Raw genomic sequence first — 25,396 nt, forward strand, 5'->3', positions numbered from 1 at the left:
CAAGTCTCGGTATTCGTGACTTGACTGAGAGGAAATTCCTCACGGATTTTTCCTCCGAGCAGCTGTCGTCTACGCGGTACAAATGGACTTTAGAGGAATTTTGGAGAAAATAAAAAGACATTTTAGATATTTTACCGGACTAATAACAAAACTACAATGAATAGTTTTTCCGGGGCCTCTTTTAAACCGCAATGACGGATGAAGCTGAGGTAGGAACGGGGCCGCTAGCTCTCTAGCGCTGCTAACGCTATAGCAAAACAACCGGACTCGTCCGTTAAATCGGGTTTGTTTTTGTTTTTGTTTTTGTTCTGACGTCGCCATGGGCACCGCGGCCAAGTACGGCTCGCGCGGGCCCGCGCTGATCCCGCGCATGAAGACCAAGCACCGCGTCTACTACGTCACGCTCTTCTCGCTCGTGCTGCTGGGCCTGCTGGCCACCGGCGTGTTCCAGTTCTGGCCGCACTCCATCGAGTCCTCCGCCGAGTGGACCGTGGACCGGCGCAGCGTGCACGACGCGCCGCTGGTCCGGCTGCCCGCGTCCGGCCCCATTCCCGAGCGGGGCGACCTCAGCTGCCGCATGCACACGTGCTTCGACGTGTACCGCTGTGGCTACAACCCTAAAAACCGAATCAAGGTGAAATTAAATGTTTTGAAAATATGTCAGTTGTGATTTTTTATCACTTATCTGTGCAATTATAACACACACACACACACACACTAGTGATTACTAGGGGGTTGTGGTGCACACATCCCTAGTCCAGGGAGCAGTTGGGGTTAGGTGCTTTGCTCAAGGGCACCTCAGTCATGGCCTCAGGTCTGGGAATCGAACCCACAACCCTCCGGTCACAAGACCAGTTCCCTACCACCAGACCATGACTGCCCCATCAGAGGTTTATATAAATATGGCTATGGTGGAATCAGAGTCTTTCTGATCTGTTTCAAATGCATTCTTCTCCTTCATAATATAACGTGCATCACTTATCTTTTTTTTTTATTAATTCAGTTATGATTGTTTTTTAAACACGCTGTGCATTTAACTTGCTTCTCCAGGTTTACATCTACCCTCTCCAGCGGTTTGTGGATGACGTGGGAGTAGCTATCAGCAGCACTGGCCTGTCCCGGGAGTATAACGACTTGCTGAGTGCAATCTCGGATAGTGACTTTTACACCGATGATGTCACAAGGGCGTGTCTTTTTGTGCCTTCCATCGATGTACTGAACCAGAACTCTCTGCGGATTCGGGAGACGGCCCAGGCTCTGGCCTTGTTACCCAGGTGCACCTCATCCCATCACCCAAAACACTCTGTGGGACTTTTATCAGACACGCCCACGTTTCTATCGATTTGGCGTTTTAGGTTTGACCTCGTCCTAGTGCCTGTGTGCACTGGGACAGGATCAAGCCCCATACAGGCAGGTGCTCTGTGTTCTAGCGGTGAGAGCCCTTGACTCCTAACACTACATGCCTACGTCTGTAAGCTTGAAATCGTAAGCCGCTCTGGATAAGAGTGTCTGCCAAATGCGTAAAATGAAATAATTTCACAGCATTTTCAGCATTGGTGATGGCATGTAGCTGTTGTGTCTGCCTTTCTTCATGGTTAGATTTTTATATAACACAGTCTTCCTTGCTGTCTGTAGCAATTGTGACTTTTGCTAGAATTCCAAGGATTATTTCTGCTATATTTCTTAAGAGGATCGAAATGAAGTGTGAATTTTGAATACTCATATCAGTGAAGCATGATCATAAAGTCTTAGTGTAGACGATGTTAATGTTTTGAAATGGTTGCTATATTACCAGACGTACATCTTCCTGGTTTGGTACTGCCATTCATCCTTGGATTTGTATTGCCAAACCTTAACTGGGCTTCTTTGTGCATTCCTCTGCATCTTGTGTGTTGCAAGTTGCTAATCAAATGTCTCATTAACATAACAAGTTTACTGGAGTAATTAATTTGTTCTGATGGATTTGTCATTTTGTCAGGTTCTGCATCTTGTTCACCACATCTTGGTTCTGCGTGTTGACGTTGTCTGTCCGTGTGTTTTCAGATGGGACAAAGGCATGAATCACCTACTGTTTAACATGTTACCAGGAGGACCTCCAGACTACAATACAGCCTTGGACGTGCCCAGGGACAGGTTGGTCCACAAAGTCGAGATTTCTGCAAATGATGTACTCGAATTTAACCAAAAACGTTGGCTAAGCCGGCGTGTTGAGAGTGCCTTGCTGTTCTGCTGGTCGTTTAGATTAGTGTTAATACCCTCTCCTCCTTTAGGAGTGCAGCTCAAATGTGTTGATACCCTCTCCTCCTTTAGGAGTGCAGCTCAAATGTGTTGATACCCTCTCCTCCTTTAGGAGTGCAGCTCAAATGTGTTGATACCCTCTCCTCCTTTAGGAGTACAGCTCAAACGTGTTGATACCCTCTCCTCCTTTAGGAGTACAGCTCAAATGTGTTGATACCCTCTCCTCCTTTAGGAGTGTAGCTCAAACGTGTTGATACCCTCTCCTCCTTTAGGAGTGCAGCTCAAATGTGTTGATACCCTCTCCTCCTTTAGGAGTGTAGCTCAAATGTGTTGATACCCTCTCCTCCTTTAGGAGTGCAGCTCAAATGTGTTGATACCCTCTCCTCCTTTAGGAGTACAGCTCAAATGTGTTGATACCCTCTCCTCCTTTAGGAGTGTAGCTCAAATGTGTTGATACCCTCTCCTCCTTTAGGAGTGTAGCTCAAATGTGTTGATACCCTCTCCTCCTTTAGGAGTGTAGCTCAAATGTGTTGATACCCTCTCCTCCTTTAGGAGTGTAGCTCAAATGTGTTGATACCCTCTCCTCCTTTAGGAGTGCAGCTCAAATGTGTTGATACCCTCTCCTCCTTTAGGAGTACAGCTCAAATGTGTTGATACCCGCTCCTCCTTTAGGAGTACAGCTCAAATGTGTTGATACCCTCTCCTCCTTTAGGAGTACAGCTCAAATGCTGCTCCTCTTAACTTGGTTTGACCTTTTGGTTTTTATTTGAGACTAAAGAAAATATGAATGCTTTGTATGCGTTGGACCACTAGAGGGAAGCAGAACCTTAAACTTGGTTTGGGCCCTCATGATTTATAGCACGACTGTGTTCCTTCTGGAGAAAATCATAATAACTTGGAGTATAACATATTTTAACATTGCTGATTGTGAATTGTATTTCTTTATCCACCGTAATCAGTTTTAGACCTACTGAATGTTTCAACACTTAGAAACTATACTGGAGAAAACTGAATAAAGCTTAAGTTAAAAAAAAAATGTAAACAACTTTACAAAGCCAATAAAACAGTTAAAAATCTGTAATTAATTACACTAAGCAATACAACTTCACTTTTCCTTCAGAAAATGTATTTTAAATCAGTTTATCGTGTGTGAAAATATACGATGGCTTCCATACGTTTCTTGGAAGCGGCGTATTCCAAAGAGAGATCAAAGTTGCAGCTAAGAGCAGTCATGAAAGGGAAGGTCCCAGAGAGCAGACAGACATGCGTAATCTCCTGGTATTTACTGCTACACAGCCCGGCTTTCCCAGCCTCCTCTTTGGCCGCGCTCTCGCTTTTGGGTGGAAAAGGTGAGTTTTATGTACTAGAAAAGCCCTGAAACGACGAGCACTTATCTGGAGCTGTGGGGGAATTTCCTGGGTGCACCCAGCTGTGTGCTGTTTGGCGTGCGGCCTCATCAGAACCAGCTGGGCCGTGCATGTGCGTGGGCAGATGAAAGACGACATGTGCTGCGTGCACATTTATCGCAGCCTTTTCCTTTCGCTTGCTTCGGTTCGGGTTTTAATCCGTGTCCTCCACCGCAGTGAATGGTAGCTCACGTTTTATTGGCTTGTCACAGAGAGGGTGGCAGCTATGTTTAATGAGATCGAGGACGGTTGTCGGAGCGTGCCCACACACACACGGCAGGCCGTGCCAGACTGCTTCGGCAGTCGTCTGCGGGGGAAAACGCATTTCAGGGTGTTTGCATGTTAGCAGAAAACCCATCATCTCTTGTCTTGTGGCTCTTGATACCCAGAGCTCTGTTAGCTGGGGGAGGATTCTCCACGTGGACCTACAGACAAGGCTATGACATCAGCATTCCTGTGTACAGCCCCCTGTCGGATGAAGTGGACCTTCCTGAGAGACAGCCGGGGTGAGCCCACAGTGCCTTTTATCGCATCGCTTCTCTTTGGCCCATTAATCATTAACGGGGCCAAGACAGCTCAGGCTCTCTCTCTCTCCCTGTTTCAGGCCACGACGCTACTTCATCCTGTCCTCCCAGACGGCCATCCATCGAGAGTACCGCATTGAGCTGGAGAGGCTGAAGGAGGAGAACGGAGAAGCCCTGCTCCTCTTGGACAAGTGTAGCAACCTCTCCCAGGGCATGGCCTCCGCACGAAAGAGATGCTACAAGGGCCAGGTGTACGACTACCCCCAGATCCTACAGGTGGGGCTGATGATGATGCCAAACCCAGTACATCAATAAAGTTTGAGCTAGACTGCCATTCAGAACACTTGTCCATACCAGAATCCATAAAATAGCCAAAGATATTTGTTTTTAGTCATGTAAATTCTTGTGTCTAGTTTGAATATATTTATTTTGGCCAAATTTATTCTGGTCATTAGACCAGTATACATTTATGATGTCCATTAGATAAATTTATCTTGGTCGTTAGATAAGAGTGGGTGATTTGTAGTAATCTTCGCCATCCGCAGTGTACGTCACTGTTCATATAAATTGAGACGGTAGTAGGTGTACACAGTGTTCGTCTCCTGTCCGGCCCTGTCTAGACAGAACGCATGTTTACCATGTGGGCTGGGGGCAGGAGCAGTACATCTGGGGGGAAGACCTTCGGGGAAGGAGGTGGGGTTGGGTGGGGGTGTGGGCGGGGCCAGTGCCTGCCGCCACACCCACCACAGACCAGACGTAGTATCATTCTCATCCCAGAAAGCCTTGCAGCATTACCAATTCACCTCCACCTGCTTTTATCTAGCTGTCTGGCACTACACGCCCTCGGCCCCCGTGCAACAGCTGAGGTCGTCCTCCCGGTAACACGGCGCTGTGTGACGTAGCTGTGATGCAGCTCCCCCAGTAAACGGAAGCGGACGTGTTTTGGTACCGAGCCGTTAATACGTGCTGTGATGGTTCTGCAGGAGTCGTCCTTCTGCGTGGTGCTGAGAGGGGCTCGTCTGGGCCAGGCCACGCTCAGCGACGTCCTGCACGCCGGCTGCGTCCCCGTCATCATGGCCGACTCCTACGTGCTGCCGTTCTCGGAGGTGCTGGACTGGAAAAGGTACCTGCAGATATCTGGGCTAAACCCCGGGGCACTGCTGTACTCTGCAGGGAAGAGATGCTGTCATTTATTATTATTCTCTACGTTTGTGTTTTCAGAGCGTCTGTGGTCATTCCTGAGGAGAAGCTACCGGAGATGTACCAGATTTTAAAGAGTGTCCCGCACAGACAGGTGGAAGAGATGCAGAGACAGGTACGAGCGTAGGGCTGCACAGGTGCGTTCTGGGAATACGGTTCAGGGGAGAACTTGCTATTTAACAAGATAACCCACCATTTCAAGGAAAAGCATTTTGAAAGAAAAACTAATAACAGGCACAGATAGGTAAGGTAGGCAGGCATACATACTGGGGGAAGACTAAACCGAACACACCACAGCTAATCGGCAGTGTAGCAGTTCCTAACTGGGGCCAAATGCCGCTGAAGCGTAAAGCAGAGTCTCGATGACTAACATGCAAGCTGTCATCTCGGCTTTAATGCAGTGTGAAGGCCAGGGTAAAGGTGTGGTGACCTCCTTCCTGCTGCGCTAAACTCCTCGCTGCTCCTTAACTAACGTGTCTCCCTCAATAGAGCTTCACCTCCACTCTCAAAATAATACGCTCGGACAGGCCAGCGCCAAACATAATACGCTTAAAGTATGAACTTTCGATTTTATTTTAAGATAAAATTTTCTTTCTCTGCACTTAGAACTGATAAAAGGCAAGATTTGTTTAAATCGGTGATGTATTTTAATCAAAACAAGTGGTTAACCACACAGTATGTTTTGTGTAAGTTTTTTTTTTTTTTTACCCTAACTTTAGGCCCATGCCAAACCATACACACTGAATGATGGTGAAGTCCAGGGCTCAACCTGTTCAATCAGACTGCCCACAGAAAGAGAGAAATGTATTCAGTTCTGGCCAGACAAGAAGAAGAGGGTATTTTTTTTGTGTGTGAGTGCAGAACTCAAAGCTCTGCAGCGCTGGTCCTGGTCTTTGTACAAAGAGACCCAACATATTTCAGAGTAATGGTGTGTTGTAATGCTCAAAACTCCTCACCGCCACTCGTTTCATTCCTTTCTTTCCCATTCACGTCACAGCAACAAAAAAAAAAGACAGGAAAAAGCTGATTGCCGACATATTCTGGCATAATCACGGATCTTTAGACAATCCTAGGTCATCTACACTTCCTTAGTACGGCTGTACCCCTCACAGAAACTGTCCAGAAACCTTTAGACTTTTAAGAAGTTGCACTGCAGTTTCACTTTTCCCCAGCGGAGGGTGCTGTCATTCATTGTTGCTCACTGTTTGGTCCTGAAGCATCCAGGACCTTCGGTTGAAGGGCCATAAGTGTCAGGTCTCTTGTTTACAGATTGCTCCCTTTGCTGCGCTCTCTAAGTGCTTTCTTTTGAAATGTGGGCTGTGGTCCCCGTTTGTTGGCTGTAGTTTGTGGTGATCGGCTCCGATGAAGCTGGTTCTGCTCGTGATGTTATAGTTGTGGCGTGGATTGTAAACTGCTTGGCCCTGAACGCAGTAGCAACATGCATTTATAGCGGGCAAAACCACCTTGTTGCTTGTGAGGAGGCAGTGTTGATTTGGGTCAATTTGTTAGCTAAGTGCTGAATAGCTGCTAAATGTAAACAGTGGTCCAGACTGGCTTTTTAGCCATGCTCTATAAAGTGTTGGAGAGAGACTCCCTGGAGAGTTGTTTAGGTCAACACCAGAATAGAACACATGCCTCATAACGGAAGGGCTGGAGGCCGAACCGTCCAATCAGAACCCATGAGTGATGGCTGTCTTCGTGCCCGACATGTACACAGGCAGGAATGACTTCCTCCTACAGCACCAGTATTTCTGGGGTGTTGGCTTGCAAGTTTTCCTCATGACATCAGGGGAATCCAAGTTGTGGCTTCATATATGCCTCACCAATAATACAAAATAATCTTCTGTAGAACATTTAAAGAGCAAGTAGTTTATTTACAGTTGTATTAATGTGAAGGCGATGTACTGGCAAATCTACAGCTGTTTCTCTAGCAGTGAGGATTGGCTGTTGTGGTATCGGTTAAGTGTCTTTGAGAGTTTTGTGTGTTTGTGGCATTGACAGAAGAGTGTTCTCATGTGACCGTGTATTCCCTCATAAAAGGTCCTGCTGGCGTTTGAATGGGGCGGGGTTTGGAACTTGGTGGGTGCGGTTTTCCCTCTGCCCTCCTCCCCGTCGGAAAGGAAACTTTCATCACAGGCTGATTTATGGGTGGCTGCACTCTCCCTGGGACCAGAAAGTCTTTTTGAATCCTCTTCCCTTCTCCATAAAGAAGCAGAATCGTTTTTGTGTTGTATTTCTTGAGCGTTTAAGGGCCGTAGCTGTGGGCTCCGGGTGAAGAGGAGGGAGAACCGCTCTAATGTACCGCTCAGAAGTCTCTGTAGACCATATGACAACAAACATTGCAGTCAATAAAACTATCTGCGCAACGACGAAAGAAACCCGTGGACAGAGGGATCACGGCCTCAGTGCACCCTCAGTGCTGCCCCCACCCTCACGGCACGAACGGCTTGGACATACTATATTTCATTATCACTTCACTCTGCCCAGTCTGATGTAGGGTACAGGGTACAGAGGTAGGGCTCAGGGTACAGAGGTAGGGTACAGAGGTAGGGTACAGGGTACTGAGTTAGGGTACAGGGTACAGAGTTAGGGTACAGAGTTAGGGTACAGAGGTAGGGTACGGGGTACTGAGGTAGGGTACGGGGTACTGAGGTAGGGTTCAGGGTACTGAGGTAGGCTCTGCTGAAGTCTTAGGCAAATTCCTGTAGAAGAATCCAGGATCACGCAGGACTGGACATGGTGGAGCTGGGTTACAATGTCAAAGTGCGTCCTTGCAGGGCATCGCACTGTTTCATGGGTAATCAGCTCTTATAGATTACTCTCAAGTTGTAGCTGGGCTTTGCTTTTGTAAATCAGTCAACAGAGGTGAACATAAATGACAGGTCCTGGTAGCCACACTTGATGTGTGTTTGTTTTACAGATCTATTTCTCTAAGCATTGTCAAGATAGTATCTGTGATAGAATTTATGACCTTGAGTTTCTGATGATGCTCCCATTAGTTTTGAAAATGTTATCAAATAACCGGTGCTCAGTTTTTGGTTAGTATGTGTTCCGCATTACAGGATAAGGCTCCTACCTCTAGTCTGACTAGCAGAGTAGCAGTCAGCTGTGTGACGTGTGATTTGGTAAAGGTAGCTTGTGTTTCTATTCCTGCCTCATTGAATTGTTAGTTTTGGAGTTGGTGAGGAGTTATGTGGCTTGACCTTTGACCTTCAGCTCTTGCCCCCAAGTCACACTCCACTTCACTGGGAAGAGCTGGAAGACTGATGAGCTGAAGTTCACAACAGCCCAGGATGGTCCCTGCAGTTGTTGGAGACCTGGAAGCCTGTTAAAGCCTGCTGAAAGTCTCTCGTGGTGGGTCATAAAGGCACAAGGAGGATTCTGGGAGTGTAGCGGAAGCGCAGAGCTTGTAGAGGGGCCTCCGCCTGTGGTCTCCAGAGTTGTCTGACGGCTTTGAATGGGCTTGCGTCAGAATTCATCTGTCATTCTGTCCAGATAATGCTAACACTAAAATTTTATACCCTCTGTTGTTCCGCAGGCTCGTTGGTTCTGGGAAGCGTATTTCCGCTCCATGAAGGCTATTGGCTTAACCACACTGCAGATCATCAACGATCGCATTTACCCGTACGCCGCCCGCACATACGAGCAGTGGAACAACCCTCCGGTTGTGGTGAGTTGGACCAACACTTTTGGTCGGTCAGAACATTGTCTCGTGGGCCTTGTGCCCGTTTTCCTTCTTTTTTCTGCACTTTTTAAATCCGATTTGACTGCAGTGAAACTAACTGCATGTATTTTTCAATGTCACTGTCAAGTGGAGTAGCCTGTGCACTGGTAAACGTCCTCGAATGTCCATGTCTGAAATTGGAGAGCCCTTGGTCTGGGTTTGATGATGATGATGATGATGATGATGGGTTTGCAGATGAAAAGTAAAAATGAATGTTTGTGAATGTTTAATTATGAGCATTCAAGCAATTTCTGCAAATTAAATGACTAAGTATTAAATTCAGAAATCTAACCTTATCAGACCTAACTAGTTGATAATGGAGAGGTGGCAGTTGTTGAAGTACATCTCGCCTGTTAAATACTGTCACACAGAGATGTAGGGCTGGAAGATATGATCCCAGATCAGTACGTCAGGTGTCAAAATGACACCATTCGTTTTGATAAGCCACAATAGTTATAAGGAACAAGACTAGTCTAGTTTCCACCAGTGACTTGCACAACATTTTTCACAAAGTGAATCTAGGTGGGAATCTAGATCTGAGACCTCCCGCTGTTTTAGGAAATGTCTGATGGGAAGTTAGTTTTATTGGTCTTCTGAGCCTTGCTGCTGGGGTCCATGTCCTAGTTCCAAGAGGCCTGCTGTCTGTCCTGCTGTCTGTCCTGCTGTCTGTCCTGCTCTTTGTCCTGCTGTCCAGAAGAATTAGTGCTGTTTTGTGCTGTTGCAGGTAATAACAGGCGGTAGACACGGAGTTTCTTTCATCTGTCTGCAACTACACATTTTCACAATGGGCAATGTCAGTTAGTTAAAGAAATATTACAACTATACCCTTGTAGAATATAAATGTATTTAGATTTATTTTTTTATAAAGTGTGTGGCTGCTGATCTTTTGCAACTGACATAATTTCGTACAAAATTCATTATATGAATTCTGAACTAATAATACATTTAATGCTAATGGTAAGTTGGGGTTTAATAGGACAATATGCCAAATATTGTGAATGGTTTGTCTGATAGATCAAATATGGATGGAGGGTCTGTATATTATTTTAGGTGTTTTTACTCTGATTATATGGTTCTTAACAGTATTTGAATGACAGTCTTATATGATTGTAAAACGGAACAATCTGGTATGAGAGTAGACAGCTATTCTGGTGGAGGAATAATCACACTGTGGACATTAATGGCCGTCAGTAGTGCCACTAAGCTCCTGCTCCAATTCTGTCTCATGGAAGTGTGACTGCAAATGTTTCTCGTTGTTACTTAACAAACCTGATTTATCCTTTACTGTGAAAATTTGGAATTGCTTCAATTGTGCTGCTAATCAATCAGTGTCCAAGTTTGAAAGGAGAGGGGTTTGTAGCTCATTAGTGGTTCCACGTCACCTTGTCCTCCTGTGCCAGTATTCCCCAGCTCTTTATCAGTCAACACTGCCCAGTTCTCATGGTACCCAGGCCCAGGAGAGGTTAATTGGGCCGCATTTCTGTCCTCTGACCATTCCAGCATTATAGGAAAGATGAAATACTTTCTCAAGATACTCAGTGGAAACGCGTTCAGCAGAATTGGAACGGAGCACTAAATAAATCAAGGACCTTTTTATTTTTTCTCTGCCATTCTATATCCACCGGGACATAATTGAAAGCACATTTCTAGAACTCCGCTGGTGCTTTGGAGACATCGTCGAGATAGGCTGCATTTGTAATGCAGTTCTGAAGGAACTGGGAAGCAATGGAAGCCCAACAGATCGTGTGTGTGTGTGTGTGTGTGTGTGTGTGGTATATATTTTGAGCCACTGAGCCAACGTTGTTACTCAGTTCACCCGTTTGAAGTGCTGAAAAGTAGTAGGGCGAGATCTGTGTTGATCCGGCGTCCTGAGCAACTAGGCTAGGTGTTGTTTTTCACGCCCTGTCAGGACCATTTTGCTTCTCCCCGTACACATAATGAACGTAACTTTCATTTGAAAAGACGCTGCAGAAGCTGAAACCTAATGTGACTGCTAATGCTGTCCTGACAGTCCAAACCTTCTGGAAGCTGCTCTCTCCTTTACCACTTTAAAACTCAGCTCTTGCTTCGGCCCAGTCATTTTGATACCAGCATTCTGTGCCTATCAGCTCCAATGACAGCCCGGACGTACCGGTAAGTGTTTTGTGTGCTGCGCCCTTGCGACTGAACAGGCGTCCACGCTTTCATCTGGGTTCCATTTTGGCCTAATCCCGAAGCTGTGCTAGCGTTACCCCAGCTGCAGGCCTCTCCAGCCCGTCTGGGCCCACATGAAACAGCCTGTGGCCCCTCACCATCACTCAAGAGCCCCATACCTCTGCTGCCCGCCGTTTGACAAAAGTGTACTGGTCCCCAGTAACAAGCAATTCAAGGGCAATTATATACAACCCCCCCCCCCCCCCCCCCCTACTTTCATACTGGATATGATAATGACCAACTTGTCAATTGAGTACTGGAGTTTTCTCAGAAGTTTGTATTTTCTGTAAGGAAGGAGGAAGGGGCCCATGATTCACAATGATGTTGATGTTTATAGTGTTTATTATTTTGGGTTTTATGTGGATTTTGGGTCTTTATAATGGACACAAGGATTAGTACTGCTTTATAAATCATTTCCAGTAACACGGTAAAGGTTGTTTGAACATTTATTTGTATACTGTGAACCGAACAGCAGGTGAATTTAGATTGAATGCCACAGACAAATTTCTTGACAGTGCGTTGTAAAGGAAAAGGAGGTTTGTTTTCCTCTTGTGTATGCTGAACCACACTGGAGCCTGTCCAATTAGACCAAACTGTTTTCAGACTCCAGACTAAATTCTCATGTACCACACCCCTGTGTTCCTACCATTCACTTTACCACTTATATGTCACAGTGGTACTTTAATTATTTCCTCTTTGCTTGTATGTCAGTGTCACTTCAAAGACATTTCCATTGGCTAATGTAGGTTTTTTTTTTTTCTTCTTTTTGCTGTGATTGTTGACTGATGTTGAGGAATGGCTGTGTCTATGGTGATGGACCATGACCAGCCCAGCGAGAGAGCTGGTCAGCTGCTGAGTTTGGTTAGCACCTGGCGAGAAACACAGGAGCCCACAGCCTAACTTTACACTGCCTGTGAAATAAGGAATCTCTCCACGCAAATCTGATTCATTTGTAGGCACGCTTGCTGCTGTTTGGAGGGACCTTGAGTTTGATAATTGAGTTGAATTTATTGCTTCTCATAAATATCACTATCAAAATATAAGCATCACTCTTAAAGGGGACAGTGTATTTCAGCTTGTAAGATGTTGTATGTACATCCTTGTATTTCTGATTGTGTCTTGGATGGCACTGGCAAACAGCTATACACAAAACCTTAACGGGCTTTTTCAAAAAATCTGTAGCCACATGGTAGTCTGTAGTAGTCTGTGCCTTTGTGAGTTTTCAGGACAGCTGTTGGACTTCTCAGTACCTATGGTAGGTAGCCCTTCCTTTTGGACCTCTCGGTACCTATGGTAGGTAGCCCTTCCTTTTGGACCTCTCAGTACCAGTACCTATGGTAGGTAGCCCTTCCTTTTCGACCTCTCGGTACCTATGGAAGGTAGCCCTTCCGTTTCGACCTCTCGGTACCTATGGAAGGTAGACCTTCTGTTTCGACCTCTCGGTACCTATGGAAGGTAGCCCTTCCGTTTCGACCTCTCGGTACCTATGGAAGGTAGCCCTTCCTTTTCGACCTCTCGGTACCTATGGAAGGTAGCCCTTCCGTTTGGACCTCTCAGTACCTATGGTAGGTAGCCCTTCCATTTGGACCTCTTGGTACCTATGGAAGGTAGCCCTTCCTTTTCGACCTCTCGGTACCTATGGTAGGTAGCCCTTCCTTTTGGACCTCTCAGTACCTATGGAAGGTAGCCCTTCCTTTTGGACACCTCGGTACCTATGGAAGGTAGCCCTTCCTTTTGGACACCTCGGTACCTATGGTAGGTAGCCCTTCCTTTTGGACACCTCGGTACCTATGGAAGGTAGCCCTTCCTTTTGGACCTCTCAGTACCTATGGTAGGTAGCCCTTCCTTTGCTCGTTAGTGGAAAGTCCACAACTGCCTTTGATAAACACACCGTCAGTGTTTTCCCCCCTAAAATAAAACCAGGTCATTCTGATAAAGGGGGAGAAAAAAGCTTGACGTCAGTCAAGAACAAAGTTTTCCTCAGTGGTAGTTCTGCGAATTGTAGTTCTCTTTTATTGCCCAAGTTTCAGGATTTGTTTTGGGGTATCTCAAGTCAGTAATGTTGCGTGTTTGATGCTTAAGTCTGTCCTAGCAGTATGTTTCAACTCTTTGGTTTTAACAAGCCCTGTTACTGGAGCATGTAGAGTTTTACTGGTCTCCATTAATAATTGAATGACACCCAGGAAATGGGCATGTGAATTCAACACCTCTTGAAACATAGCTGAATAAGTCGTTTAAGGACCTAGCACACTGTAATTACACCCTGTGCACTATTGCCTTTTGTTTCCTTATTGGCAGAGAGCGTGTGTTATAGTTCAGTCCCATAGTCCTGCTGAATACGTTCTTACTAAACTGAAATTAATATTCCACTTAGTAAGGGCGCACATTTTAGTCCTGATGCTCAATGTTTTCTGTGAAGTTCATACATATCGAAGGGACTTTGTATAGACTAATTCTATGAAGCCAGCATAGGTTGATGGTGATTGGGTGAAGATGGCCAGTGTTGATGGTGATTGGATGAAGATGGCTAGTGTTGATGGTGATTGGATGAAGATGGCTAGTGTTGATGGTGATTGGGTGAAGATGGCTAGTGTTGATGGTGATTGGGTGAAGATGGCTAGTGTTGATGGTGATTGGGTGAAGATGGCTAGTGTTGATGGTGATTGGGTGAAGATGGCTAGTGTTGATGGTGATTGGGTGAAGATGGCCAGTGTTGATGGTGATTGGGTGAAGATTTCTTGCTACTTTATCATTTTCTAGACATTCTGTCTAGTAACTTATAATAACTTATTAGATTTATCCAGATCTGCCATAGTGTAGATTCTTTATTTATAGGCACAATCTTCATTTGAAACAGTTGTAGAGTAAATCTCAAATCATCTCATCTTATGCGACCCTACTCTCCTGTTGGATTTGAACAGAAAGTTGTAGTCTCTGACCGTGCGTTCATGCTGTCAAAGGGAAACGCTGGCACAGTATGATAATCATGCAAACATCTTTTTAATAAGCCGTACTAATCTGCATAGATTTGACATGTTTTCTTCCTGAGAAACTGAGCCCACTTAAAATTCATAAGGGATCAAAAAAGAACCTTATTTAAGTATAGATCTACTGTAGGTCTGTGTTTGTAACGCTCTTGAAGCAGTTGTTCCTCTCCCAGTTGCAGGTCGATGTATAATTTATGTTCCTAAGCATATGATCATGGCTGGTCAAGGTGACTGTCTTCCTCCGTGGGTGTACTGCACCTCTTGTGGGGCAGGATCTGAGGTTTTCTCTCTCCTGCCTCTCCTCATTCCTCCTCCTTCAGGCCCGTAAAGAACAGAAATCTCCATGACCGCATCACAAGGCCTTTAAGAGCTCTCAGTGTTTACTTTACAGTGTCACTTGATCTCTGCTCCAGTGCGTGCATCTTTGTGAGTTTACAGGCTGTTTTAAAGCAGGCCAGGAAGGCAATCCAAGCCCCACACTGGCAGGAGACGACCGCTGACGCCGACAGCGTCCCGACACCCCTGCCTCACTCTGGCCCTGCCAGGACGCATCTGCACCCCCGCTGCACAGAGTTCACAAGAGTGCAGTCATAAAATTCCACCCTCCCTGAAAACTGCACTATAGACTTTGAAGATGGAAATTCTGTACAAGCGGGTGCATAGATGTAGCAGGGCTTATTTACATCCCCATATTATGATTCTGGAACATTTACATACACAAATGATGGCTCTGGAACATTTACATACACAAATGATGGCTCTGGATATATATACATACACAAATGATGGCTCTGGAATATTAATATACACAAATGATGGCTCTGGATATATATACATACACAAATGATGGCTCTGGGACATTAACATACACAAATGATGGCTCTGGATATGTATACATACACAAATGATGGCTCTGGATATGTATACATACACAAATGATGGCTCTGGAATATTAATATACACAAATAATGGCTCTGGAATATTTACATACACAAATGATGGCTCTGGAAGAAAAAAAAATTTTAACGGGAGACTATATTTTAAACCGGAGAATTTATTTTCAGACGAGTGTTACGTTCACCACCCATTTGAGTGTTACGTTCGCCACCCCCCCCGCTCAACAACTTTCGTTCGCCACCGCGGACCCGGACCTAAGGTCTGAGCTATCTGCCAAAAATGGACCGCGGAAAGATTTAATTGATTATCCCTGCTCTAGAGCATTGCTTTTAGGGGAATGTTCACCACTTTTTTGGGAAGATAATGTAGAATGCCTTAGCTGTCTTGGGTTTGGTGGATAACAGATGTTTGGTTTTAAGTTTGAGAAGAATATCACCAAATCGAATTCAGTTTCATGTGAAAGTTAACGGGAAGAGAATGGAACAGATCTCTAAAAGCTTAAAGTAAGGAAACTTAATTTAGCCAGTACAAATACCACTCATAATATTTGCCTACATGTAGTGTATTGGATTCACCATGCAGACAGGCTCTAAAACACAATGCAAAGGTTCATGAGCTGAACTGAAGGTGACCTTCCCTTAATCCATCCCCATCCAGAACTTCACTGTGACTGAGAGGAAAGAGAAACAGATACAAACAAAGGAAATTATGGTCAATGCTTTTTGTAAATTCTGTTTTGAAGCAAAAATGAAATGGCATATTCATGTGAATATATCAAACGTTTTGGCAGCTTCCTTTGCCAGTACATTGTGGTGTGTGAGGGTATACGGAGGGACTGTGGTGCAAAAGATAATTAAATATTTTATGAAAGAATAAATGTTGCTCATATATGTCAATTTTGGCTCATTTGTGGTTTGTGTTTATGTACTGTTAACATGTCATGGTAACTTATGATGTATTTTTGGGAGTTTTGGTCCCAGCAAACATCACTTTTGGGTGCACAGCTGAAATGGCTTGTGAGTCTCCTGATCAAGGTTGGATTCTTATAGAGCTGTGGGTATTTTGAGAAGATGTTTCCATGGCAGAGATGTGCAACGTTTGTCTCATCGCGCTGTTTTTTTGCTCGATTACCAAGAACAAATTCTTGACTTTTCGTAGGCCGGGCAGGCGCTTGCTTACTGAGACTAATGGTGCTTGAATGCTTCCCAAGATTGAGGGAGATGCTTCAGGCGAATGTGTTGGCACGCAGCAAAGGTCACGGCTCTCTTCTTGAGCTGCTTGTTGCTGTGTTTTCCTCTGTTTTGTGCTCTAGACGTTTGCTGGTGTTTTTAATCTATTGTTCAGCACTGTTAGTTTGCAGTTTTTAAAGATTTCTTTATTTATATATATATATAGTGCTTGTTTTCAGTTGAAAGACATCATCTGTTTCATTTTTAATGAAATCCTATTTGTGAAATTCTTATTTCTTACTAATTCTTTAAATGCGTTGTGTGTGTTTCTCCCCAACAGAAATGGTCCAGTGTAAACAGCCCCCTTTTTCTTCCCCTCATTCCTCCTCGATCACCTGGCTTCACTGCTGTGGTTCTGACTTACGACCGGGTGGAGAGTCTCTTCAGGGTCATCACCGAGATCTCCAAAGTCCCTAGTTTGGCGAAGCTTCTGGTCGTGTGGAACAACCAGAACAAGAGTCCACCTGAAGGTTTGAATCACACTTTTTTTTTAACAGCAATCATTATTTCGGTTGTTCAAAGTCTAGCCTCTTTATTAGACGCATCTTGTAGGGGTTCATTTAAGGTCAAATGTGGGCGGGATATTCTTGGGTGCTGAACCCTTCAAGGTCTGTAATGGAATGACCGTAAAACCCCCCAGTAACTTTTTGTGTCTATCTGACCATAGAGGCTCACAAATCTTGGACATAGTCTGTAATTGTACATCTGTAAAGTTCACTTGGAAAGATAGGTGGACCTAATCTATGATAAGTGTGGTGTTCCAACACCACCAGCTAGGTGTTTTAATACAGTAGCCAGTGAGTATTTGATTTAGATGTTTTACATTTACCCACTCAATAATTCTCTGCCCTGACCAGCTTGTGTTGCTAACACTGAATTAAATATAGAGCTTTGTTTATTGAGACCTACGTGTGGCTAATTAAACATTTTAGGTACTGTTATTCTTGAATGCTTTTAAATCCATTGCATATTCACGTGTTCCTTTATTGCTGTCAGTTGTTTTATACAGAGATGTCTTTCATAGATATAGAATAAGAATAGAAAGCCCATGGTGTACCTTAGATTAACATTAGATCAGATCTACTGATGGTCACATCTGTGAAATTATGAAGCCAAACTTCTGAAGAAAAACCTCTTTCCGGCTTATCTTCAGATTGTGAATATAAAATGCTTGACCGATCCACTGGCATAGCCACATTGTTGGCCGATAGAGGTAGTGGAACATTCACCCGTGGACTGGTGGGTTTTATTGCTTTATGCTTTTATATATTTTTTTATGCTTTAATAGTTTTCGTGTGAGCTTTAGAAGTCCGAGCACTCCGTTGGTTCTCAACATGGGACAGTTTTAAGTTTTTCCTCATTTTGATGAACAGTCTGTTCTCACAAGACGTTCACCCTGAATTTGATGGTGGAACCAGAGGGATGGTGCCCCCAACCATCTCCCTCTCCGTCAGCTGAGAACAAATGTTTAGCCTACCAGAGATGTGTCAAAGTTCACCGACATTGTTATTTATTGAAGTGCTCTGACTAATGATAGTGCTTAACAAGGCAATTAGGTGTGTGCCTGTTTATGGAACGGTTACACTGACTGGCTTGGAGTAAGGAAAAAGCACCAGAAATTAAATATTTCCTCTGATAGATTTAGGTAATGTCATTATACTGGGGTGTACTTTAAAGTTGCTTAATGGCTCGCCGTTGCCTTTGATTAGAGGCGTCAGGGAAGCCACACTCCAGTTTAGTGAGCCATTAGAACTAATAAGGCCTGTTCTCAGGTCAGCGCCAGACTCTGGTTCGGATCAGGACGGATTTCCTTCTCCTCATTTGCGGATTGTGTTTGTTTGTTTTCAGCACTTTAACTTGCCCAAGTCTGGTCTGTTTATCATTTTAATGAAGTGCTGGTGACCACTTGAAGTATTAACCTATATACAATTATATATATATATATATATATATATATATATATATATATATAGTGAGTTTCTCAGTGATTTTAATGCACTCTGGGGGAGTAGAGCTAAAGTTATTACCTAAAGTGATTTTTGAATTAATGTTTCCTTTTGGCAGTCCTAAATATGTGTACATTGTATGAAGAGGTTTTAGGCAATAAGAGGGTTTGTGTGTGTGTGTGTGTGTGTGTGTGTGTGTGTGTGTGTGTGTGTGTGTGTGTGTGTGTGTGTGTGTGTGTGTGTGTGTGTGTGTGTGTGTGTGTGTGTGTGTGTGTGTGTGTCTCGGTGTCTCATGTCTATCACTGTATTCGTTTATCAAACCTTCACTACAGTAATGAGGTGGAGCTACAGAGGGCTCCGTAAATGCTGAGTGTCTGTTCTGTCTTAGGTAAACTTTTAGTTTGTGATCTTGCAGATTTGAAAGGTAGGTAGTCTCGGTCAGAGAGCCTATTCCAGTAATTCAGAAACTTTCCTCCTCAAAGTTCCAAAGACTCAGAAAACAAGGAAGAAGAGAAGAATCCTCTTAGAGTTTAATTACACACTCCCCCGTACTTTGTAAGGGTCTGTATGTCTTGGTCAACCTGGACCTTCTCTGTAGCTTTATTAGGTGACCAGGCATGTGCTGGCCGTCTTGTCCGTGCTGTGGACTATTCCCAAGATCTTACACAACTGCAAATACAGTGTTGTCTTTCTTGCCCTGTGAAGAATGCGAGTGTGGTCACACACGTATGCGCCATGAGGCAGTTGAAGTAAACCGTTTGTTCCCTTTTCCACAGTAACTTCTTCTACCTCTCAGAGCCTTTAACCCGTCTCTAAAGGAAACTCACCATGTTTCAAAGTTGCGCTGTTCATTCTGAAGCAAAGGTCTTCTCTCCCGATGTTCACAGAGTCTCTCTGGCCGAAGATCACCGTTCCTCTCAAGGTGGTGCGTACCAAGGAGAACAAACTCAGCAATCGCTTCTTCCCCTTCGACGAGATCGAGACGGAGGCGGTGTTGGCCATCGATGATGACATCATCATGCTGACCTCTGACGAGCTTCAGTTTGGATACGAGGTGGGTGGAAGGGGTCTCTCCGCATCATTACTGATTAACTAGCATGGAGTACAGTGTCGGGTCGTCGTCACTGTCCATTATGGAACCTCTTTTGGGGACCCATTCTGTTTGAGGGACAGTGTTTTCTGACTCGGGGCTTGAATTACATTTGGGAATTCCATTTCTATCTGATGGCTCCACTGCACTGGAGGTTTTCCTGAAATTTAGGGAAAATTGATCACACTTTAAGTCCAGGACAGTAATTTAGTGAATCATATAACCACAACCATGTGATGAAGGGAGACCCGCTGTCGTCTGTGTCTTACGTGTCTAATGCTACATCTCGCCAACATTCACCTAAATCCAGCATCAATGCCACCAGACACCCGCCTGCTGGAGCTGCTGAAAATCAGTTCATCTGAATTGCTTATTTGACTTTTTTGCTTCTATGACCAATTAAATTAGAATAACCTTCAGATGTGGGCTCTTTCAGCTTTGATGGGGTTTAATGCAGTCCTGTTGAACTTCTCTCTGTGGTGTAAAGTCATACGAAAAGCCTTAAATCCCTGTTCACCTCTGGATCCCTTACGTTCGGTCATGCATGCATGCTTCTGACAAGGGTTTGATGTGTGAGGGTTGATGACTGGTGGGCTGATGCTAATCATAGCTACCGGCTTACCTCTCCCTCACCTGCAGCCATTTATCACTCATTGAAGAAAATGGGCATCATTTATGGGTAATTGTATGAAATAGAGATTGGGTGTCTGGCTTACCATGCGAGCTCTTGTGACATATTGGTGTGACAGTCAAGGATTTCTAGAAACGGTAGGTTTGCCAGATATCTCTGGGATTTAGCTGAGGTTAACCCACTGACGTACCTTATGATTGTCAAGGTTGCTGTTTAGAGATGAGATTTGTCTAAAACTGGTGTAAACAGCACAAGAATAAACTGAATTATTTAGGTGAAGTCTTGGAGATGGAGGCAGATGTTTTTGTAAGTGTTTGTGTCTGCGTGGGCAGGTGTGGCGTGAATTCCCAGACAGGTTAGTGGGGTATCCTGGTCGGCTGCACTTATGGGATCATGAGATGGGAAAATGGAAGTACGAATCTGAATGGACGAATGAGGTTTCCATGGTGTTGACTGGAGCCGCCTTCTACCATAAGGTAGGAGAGTTTCTGTACCTTCTACCATAAGGTTGGAGAGTTTCTGTACCTTCTACCATAAGGTAGGAGAGTTTCTGTACCTTCTACCATAAGGTTGGAGAGTTTCTATACTCACGGCTCGACTGACCACTGACTACACAAAACTTTTTTTCTTGGTGGTTTGTGTGTACTAGCCAGCACACAGCCCCTTTCTCTCCCTCTCTCTCTCTCTCTCTCTCTCTCTCTCTCTCTCTCTCTCTCTCTCCAACTCGCTCTCATTAACTCTCTCTGCCTCTCTCCAACTAATTCACTGTCTCTCACTCTCTCCAACTCTCACTCTCTCATTCACTTTCTCTGTCTCTGTCTCACTCTCTCTCTCTCTCTCTCTCTCTCTCTCTCTCTCTCTCTCTCTCTCACACACACACACACACACACACACACACACACACACACACACACACACACACACACAGAGTTCATATTGTCCTGTTTCTTTTGCAGATGAATTTTTTGACATACAAATTTCTTTTTCTCCTTCAGTACTTCAACTATCTGTACACATACAAGATGCCAGGAGACATTAAGAACTGGGTAGACGCTCACATGAACTGCGAGGATATCGCCATGAACTTCCTCGTGGCGAACATCACTGGCAAAGCCCCCATAAAGGTATACAAGTGTACTGGTTAGAAAAAGTGACCTTTAAGATAGACTTTTTCCTGCACATACTGCTACTGTGCACCATGGTGAAAAGTGTTTTGGTCAGTTAGAGGTAAGTCCTCTTGGTGGGGGCGTGGAGAGAGCGTGGTTCCTTGAAGAATGCAGAATGCTCCTCTGATCTCACACGGCTCCTTCTCCACACTGCAGTGACTCTGTCCAGGAGCAGGGCGGCCCTTATAGCCCCTGCCCTAACCTCTCTTATCTGGGTGTTGTGGGCTGCCCATCTCTGGTGCAATATGTTTTCCTAGGCTCACCAGAGCCTGTGCTCTCGCTAGCGTCTGCTAAATCACAATTTTTTTGCCACATTCACTTCATAGCCACTTGTCTCTTCCAGAGTGCCATTGTAGTGTGTGTGTGTGTGTGTGTGTGTGTTTGAAAATGGGGGGGGGGGGTGGATAAGGAAAGTCATAGATCACCTCTCTAATGTCAGAGGCAGATAGGGCAGCTTATCCTGGTCACAGAAACACACACCTCTCCCTCATTACATCTGAGTTATATGGTCTGTCGTCAGGCCATCCCCCAACACACACACACGCTCGCCAAAGCTGTCTTCCCCTCATTAGTAATACAGAGTTTTCAGTGTGCTATCAGGTATTGTTTTTGAATCTCAAGACTTATCAGACTGTAATCATATTTATAAAGTAACTTCTGAGGAACACAATGTCAACTTGACATCATCTGTTAAGACCACATGGGGGATGAGCGGGGTTCTGTGTGCTTCTCTCCCTCGCAGGTGACTCCTCGAAAGAAGTTCAAGTGCCCCGAGTGTACAGCAATAGACGGACTGTCCCTGGACCAGACACACATGGTGGAGAGGTACTGTATGAGTCAGGCAGTCTGCCCATGGGACATGGAGGGCCCTGGAAGCTTCCTGGCCTTGGCATGGCTTCTGCCCACATCTGAAACACATTGTGTGTCTCACCAACAATCGCCTCATTGTGGCGCCTCACGGGAGAGCCTTGCCTCCAGGAGCCAGGGGGCGAGCGGCTGTCCGTCCAGGGCCGGCTGCTTGCGTGCCAAGAGCTAGTCTGATCAGTGCTGCTGGATTCACACTGTGGCAGAACACAGAAAATGGCTTCCTTCAGCTCTTTGTGCCGCTACGCAGAACAGACAGACAAAGGCAAAAAAAAAAACAAGCACAGAACTGAGCAGACATTTAAAAACAACAATCTGCTCGCGCTTGCAGATATTCCAGGACTTTGAGACATATTGCCCATGAAAAATTTGCAACTTATATTTCTTATTCGGGGGAGTAAGAAATATGTCAATTCAGGAGACCAGTAGATTTTGAAATGGAAAATGATCTTTCTGAAGACGACTGCTTAAACGGTTATTGTCCCAGTCATCTTTCTAGAGGCTGTTTCTGTAACCTGGCTGAGTGGCCACTTTAGGGCTTAGGAGTGGTGCCGAAGAGCATCCTCATCATCATCAATCGCAGGGTCTGGTCCACTCTGGGTAGGCCAGAGAGCCTGACCTTGACCTTGACCTTGGAAGTTTCTTGTTAGTGCTGGTGATGGAGTATGCCTCCACTGACCACGCGGCTCTTTGACCAGAGGCTCTGAGGTGCTTGACGGCGTCTCTGTGGTCGTTTCTCGCCTTCTCAATACATTTACTGCCATGACACATGAGTGCTGCAGATCTCTGTGGCAGCCCCTTTAATTTAAAGCACATTTTAAATTATAAAAATATAACAATAATACTAAGATAATAACAAAGAAAAAGGGTTAACTGGAGTCGGGTGTTTTCATTATTAGACGCAATTATATACGCTACATACAACACACATAATGTGGTCCTTACATAGACTATATAAGGAATGTACATTTTAGTTTATTTATATACCCTTTAAAACTCAAAATATATATGAGGTCAGACATAAAAAGGTCAGAATTCCACTTGGTATTGGCCGTGTTGTACATTCATATACATTATGGAAAAACCCTAAACCAGGGTGTGCTTGTGCCAGTACTGGTGACACCCCCTCCCCCAGTTTGCCACAGAACCCTCAAGCGATGTTCTGAGATTTTGACAGACAAGTTGAACATTTGGTAAATGTACATAATATCACAAAAAAAAAACTGCAAGCTAACCCAGCTAACCCCGTACCTGACTGTGAATGTGTATGCCTTGTGTAGCACAGGGCACCAACATACCTCCTAACTGCTGTGTAGGACTAATTTAATTGCAATTATTTTTTTTGTAAAGACATGAAATCAAAATGTTTGTATTATGACTTAGATGAAGGTCACATCGCAAGAGAGATCAGTATCGGCTCCTGGATAAATTATCAACGAGCTGGAGTCTCTTCTGAGCAAACTAACCCAAGCTGGAAACACTTTCCCCCAGCTGTCAGTTATAAGTGACTGTTCAATGTGTCGGGCTGACGCAGATCAGGTGATGGTGCGCTGATTACATCACTCTGACCCCAGGCGTTAAACTTGTAAATATCACAGTGCTTACCTTGTCTCCTCTGGTTGGTTCAGAGGGATGTTGGGGGATCTGTTACTTTCATGCTTTGCCAATCGCCGTTTCTCCCCCGTCCCACTCTTCCCAGGTCCGAGTGCATAAACAAGTTTGCGTCCGTGTTCGGCACCATGCCTCTCAAGGTCGTGGAGCACCGTGCCGACCCCGTCCTGTACAAAGACGACTTCCCCGAGAAGCTCAAGAGTTTCCCCAACATCGGCAGTCTATGACGAGGCCAGGCCCCTCTCCTTCCAACGCCCTTGTGGGCGAAAACTGTCCTCTCTACAGCTCGGCGCCATGCGTGTCCTGACTAACGACACCCTGAACATACAGCATGTCTGCTTGATGTGGCAGAGGTGAAAAACGCTGTTGCTTTTTATCCACGTTTCTTTTTGTTTGTTTTTTTAAGTCCATGGACTCTTTGGATGTGGGGAGCATTGCTGAGCATGAAGGTGAGGAACTCCAGGACTCATCAGATGGCTGAGAGTGCCGACTGGAGCACTACGTGGACCTTAACGCAGGACTAAAGTGATGTTCCTCCTCGATTCACAATGAAAACTATTTAACTGTGTGCTGCACTGTTCTGCAGTACAGCGTTTGAGAACAGTGCCCTACACAGTCTGAACTCAGGCTGAAATATCAGGCTGAATTTGTCTTGCGGTTGATAATTATTTTACGGTTATATCAAAAAGCAGAAAATGCAATGTCGTACATACACAAACCAAGAAGGCGTAGTGAGAGGTGTATCACAGTGTTACAAAATGCTAAAGCTTTATTTAGCTTTTTTGATCAGTTGTGATCACAGAAGGTATGTAAAAGACAGGAAAGGGCTCAAGGCTTGTGTTCAGGCTGTAGCACAAAGATGATTATACAGAAACTAGAAAGTAATCACGTTTATTTGGTTTACTGTAGTCTTTGTGGATGCCAACACATCCGTGTGTGAAAGTGACCAGAAATGATAAGTCAAAATAATGGTAGCCTTGTTATTAGGGTTACTGCTGCCAGTATTTATACAATGTGTTTGGAAATGGTAAAGGTAATATATCTGTGTAATTTATCTAACAGTTCAAGCTGATTTTTAAGGATATGCGTTTAGGGCATTCATCTTGCCATGGGTCAAGAAACTGATTATATTGAGTCATTTGTTTAGGAGGAGGTGCTTGTATACAGCAGTAAATGGGGTTTTACATTTATGTTTGTGTTCTAATTTTAGTCTGTGAATGTAATTAAATGCCGGAAAAAGTGTTTTGTGTGTAGCATTTCTGTCTTTTTCAATCAGGTGATCTTAAAGCATAAAGACCTGCTTCTTGTGATGGATGAGAGATATTTCTGGTATTTTGCAATCGTCTTCAGTGGCATGTCAAGGAAGTGGCCATGTATCAAGGACTTTCTTCCGTTCACTTCAACATTTTAACCAAGAAGTTTATTGGGTTTTAACCATAGAATGAAATAGTTGTACATTTCTTTAAGGTGTTTTGTTTGGTTCTCCTATTTTGTCTTTTTTTTTTTTTTACTTTAAAATTCATTTTGTATAATAAATGGGCTTTCTAAAACATGTATAATTGATGATATCGTGAAGCTGTGCGAATTTCCTTTTTTTTTTTCTTCTTTCTCTCTCCCCCCTTTCATGGTCATCTCTGTCTAGGGATGGAGCAGATGTCTGCTGTGTGAATGATTTAGGTCCAGGAGCCTG

The 25,396-nt window shown here is 44.5% G+C and overlaps 1 protein-coding gene across 1 annotated transcript; it reads left to right on the top strand.

The window, feature by feature from the left end:
* The first annotated feature begins 13 nt into the window (after positions 1 to 13).
* On the top strand, positions 14 to 24,948 carry ext2 (exostosin glycosyltransferase 2). The gene is made up of 14 exons (XM_077023789.1): positions 14 to 634; positions 1,051 to 1,274; positions 2,044 to 2,133; positions 4,034 to 4,150; positions 4,249 to 4,444; positions 5,152 to 5,291; positions 5,390 to 5,483; positions 8,907 to 9,038; positions 16,679 to 16,868; positions 19,232 to 19,398; positions 20,398 to 20,541; positions 21,061 to 21,189; positions 21,974 to 22,056; positions 23,795 to 24,948. Exons 1-14 carry the CDS (start codon positions 320 to 322, stop codon positions 23,931 to 23,933), a joined length of 2,160 nt encoding a protein of 719 aa, XP_076879904.1. The 5' UTR covers positions 14 to 319; the 3' UTR covers positions 23,934 to 24,948.
* Positions 24,949 to 25,396: the final 448 nt, after the last annotated feature.

This window comes from Brachyhypopomus gauderio, chromosome 12, assembly GCF_052324685.1.
Source record: "Brachyhypopomus gauderio isolate BG-103 chromosome 12, BGAUD_0.2, whole genome shotgun sequence".
NCBI lineage: Eukaryota > Metazoa > Chordata > Actinopteri > Gymnotiformes > Hypopomidae > Brachyhypopomus > Brachyhypopomus gauderio.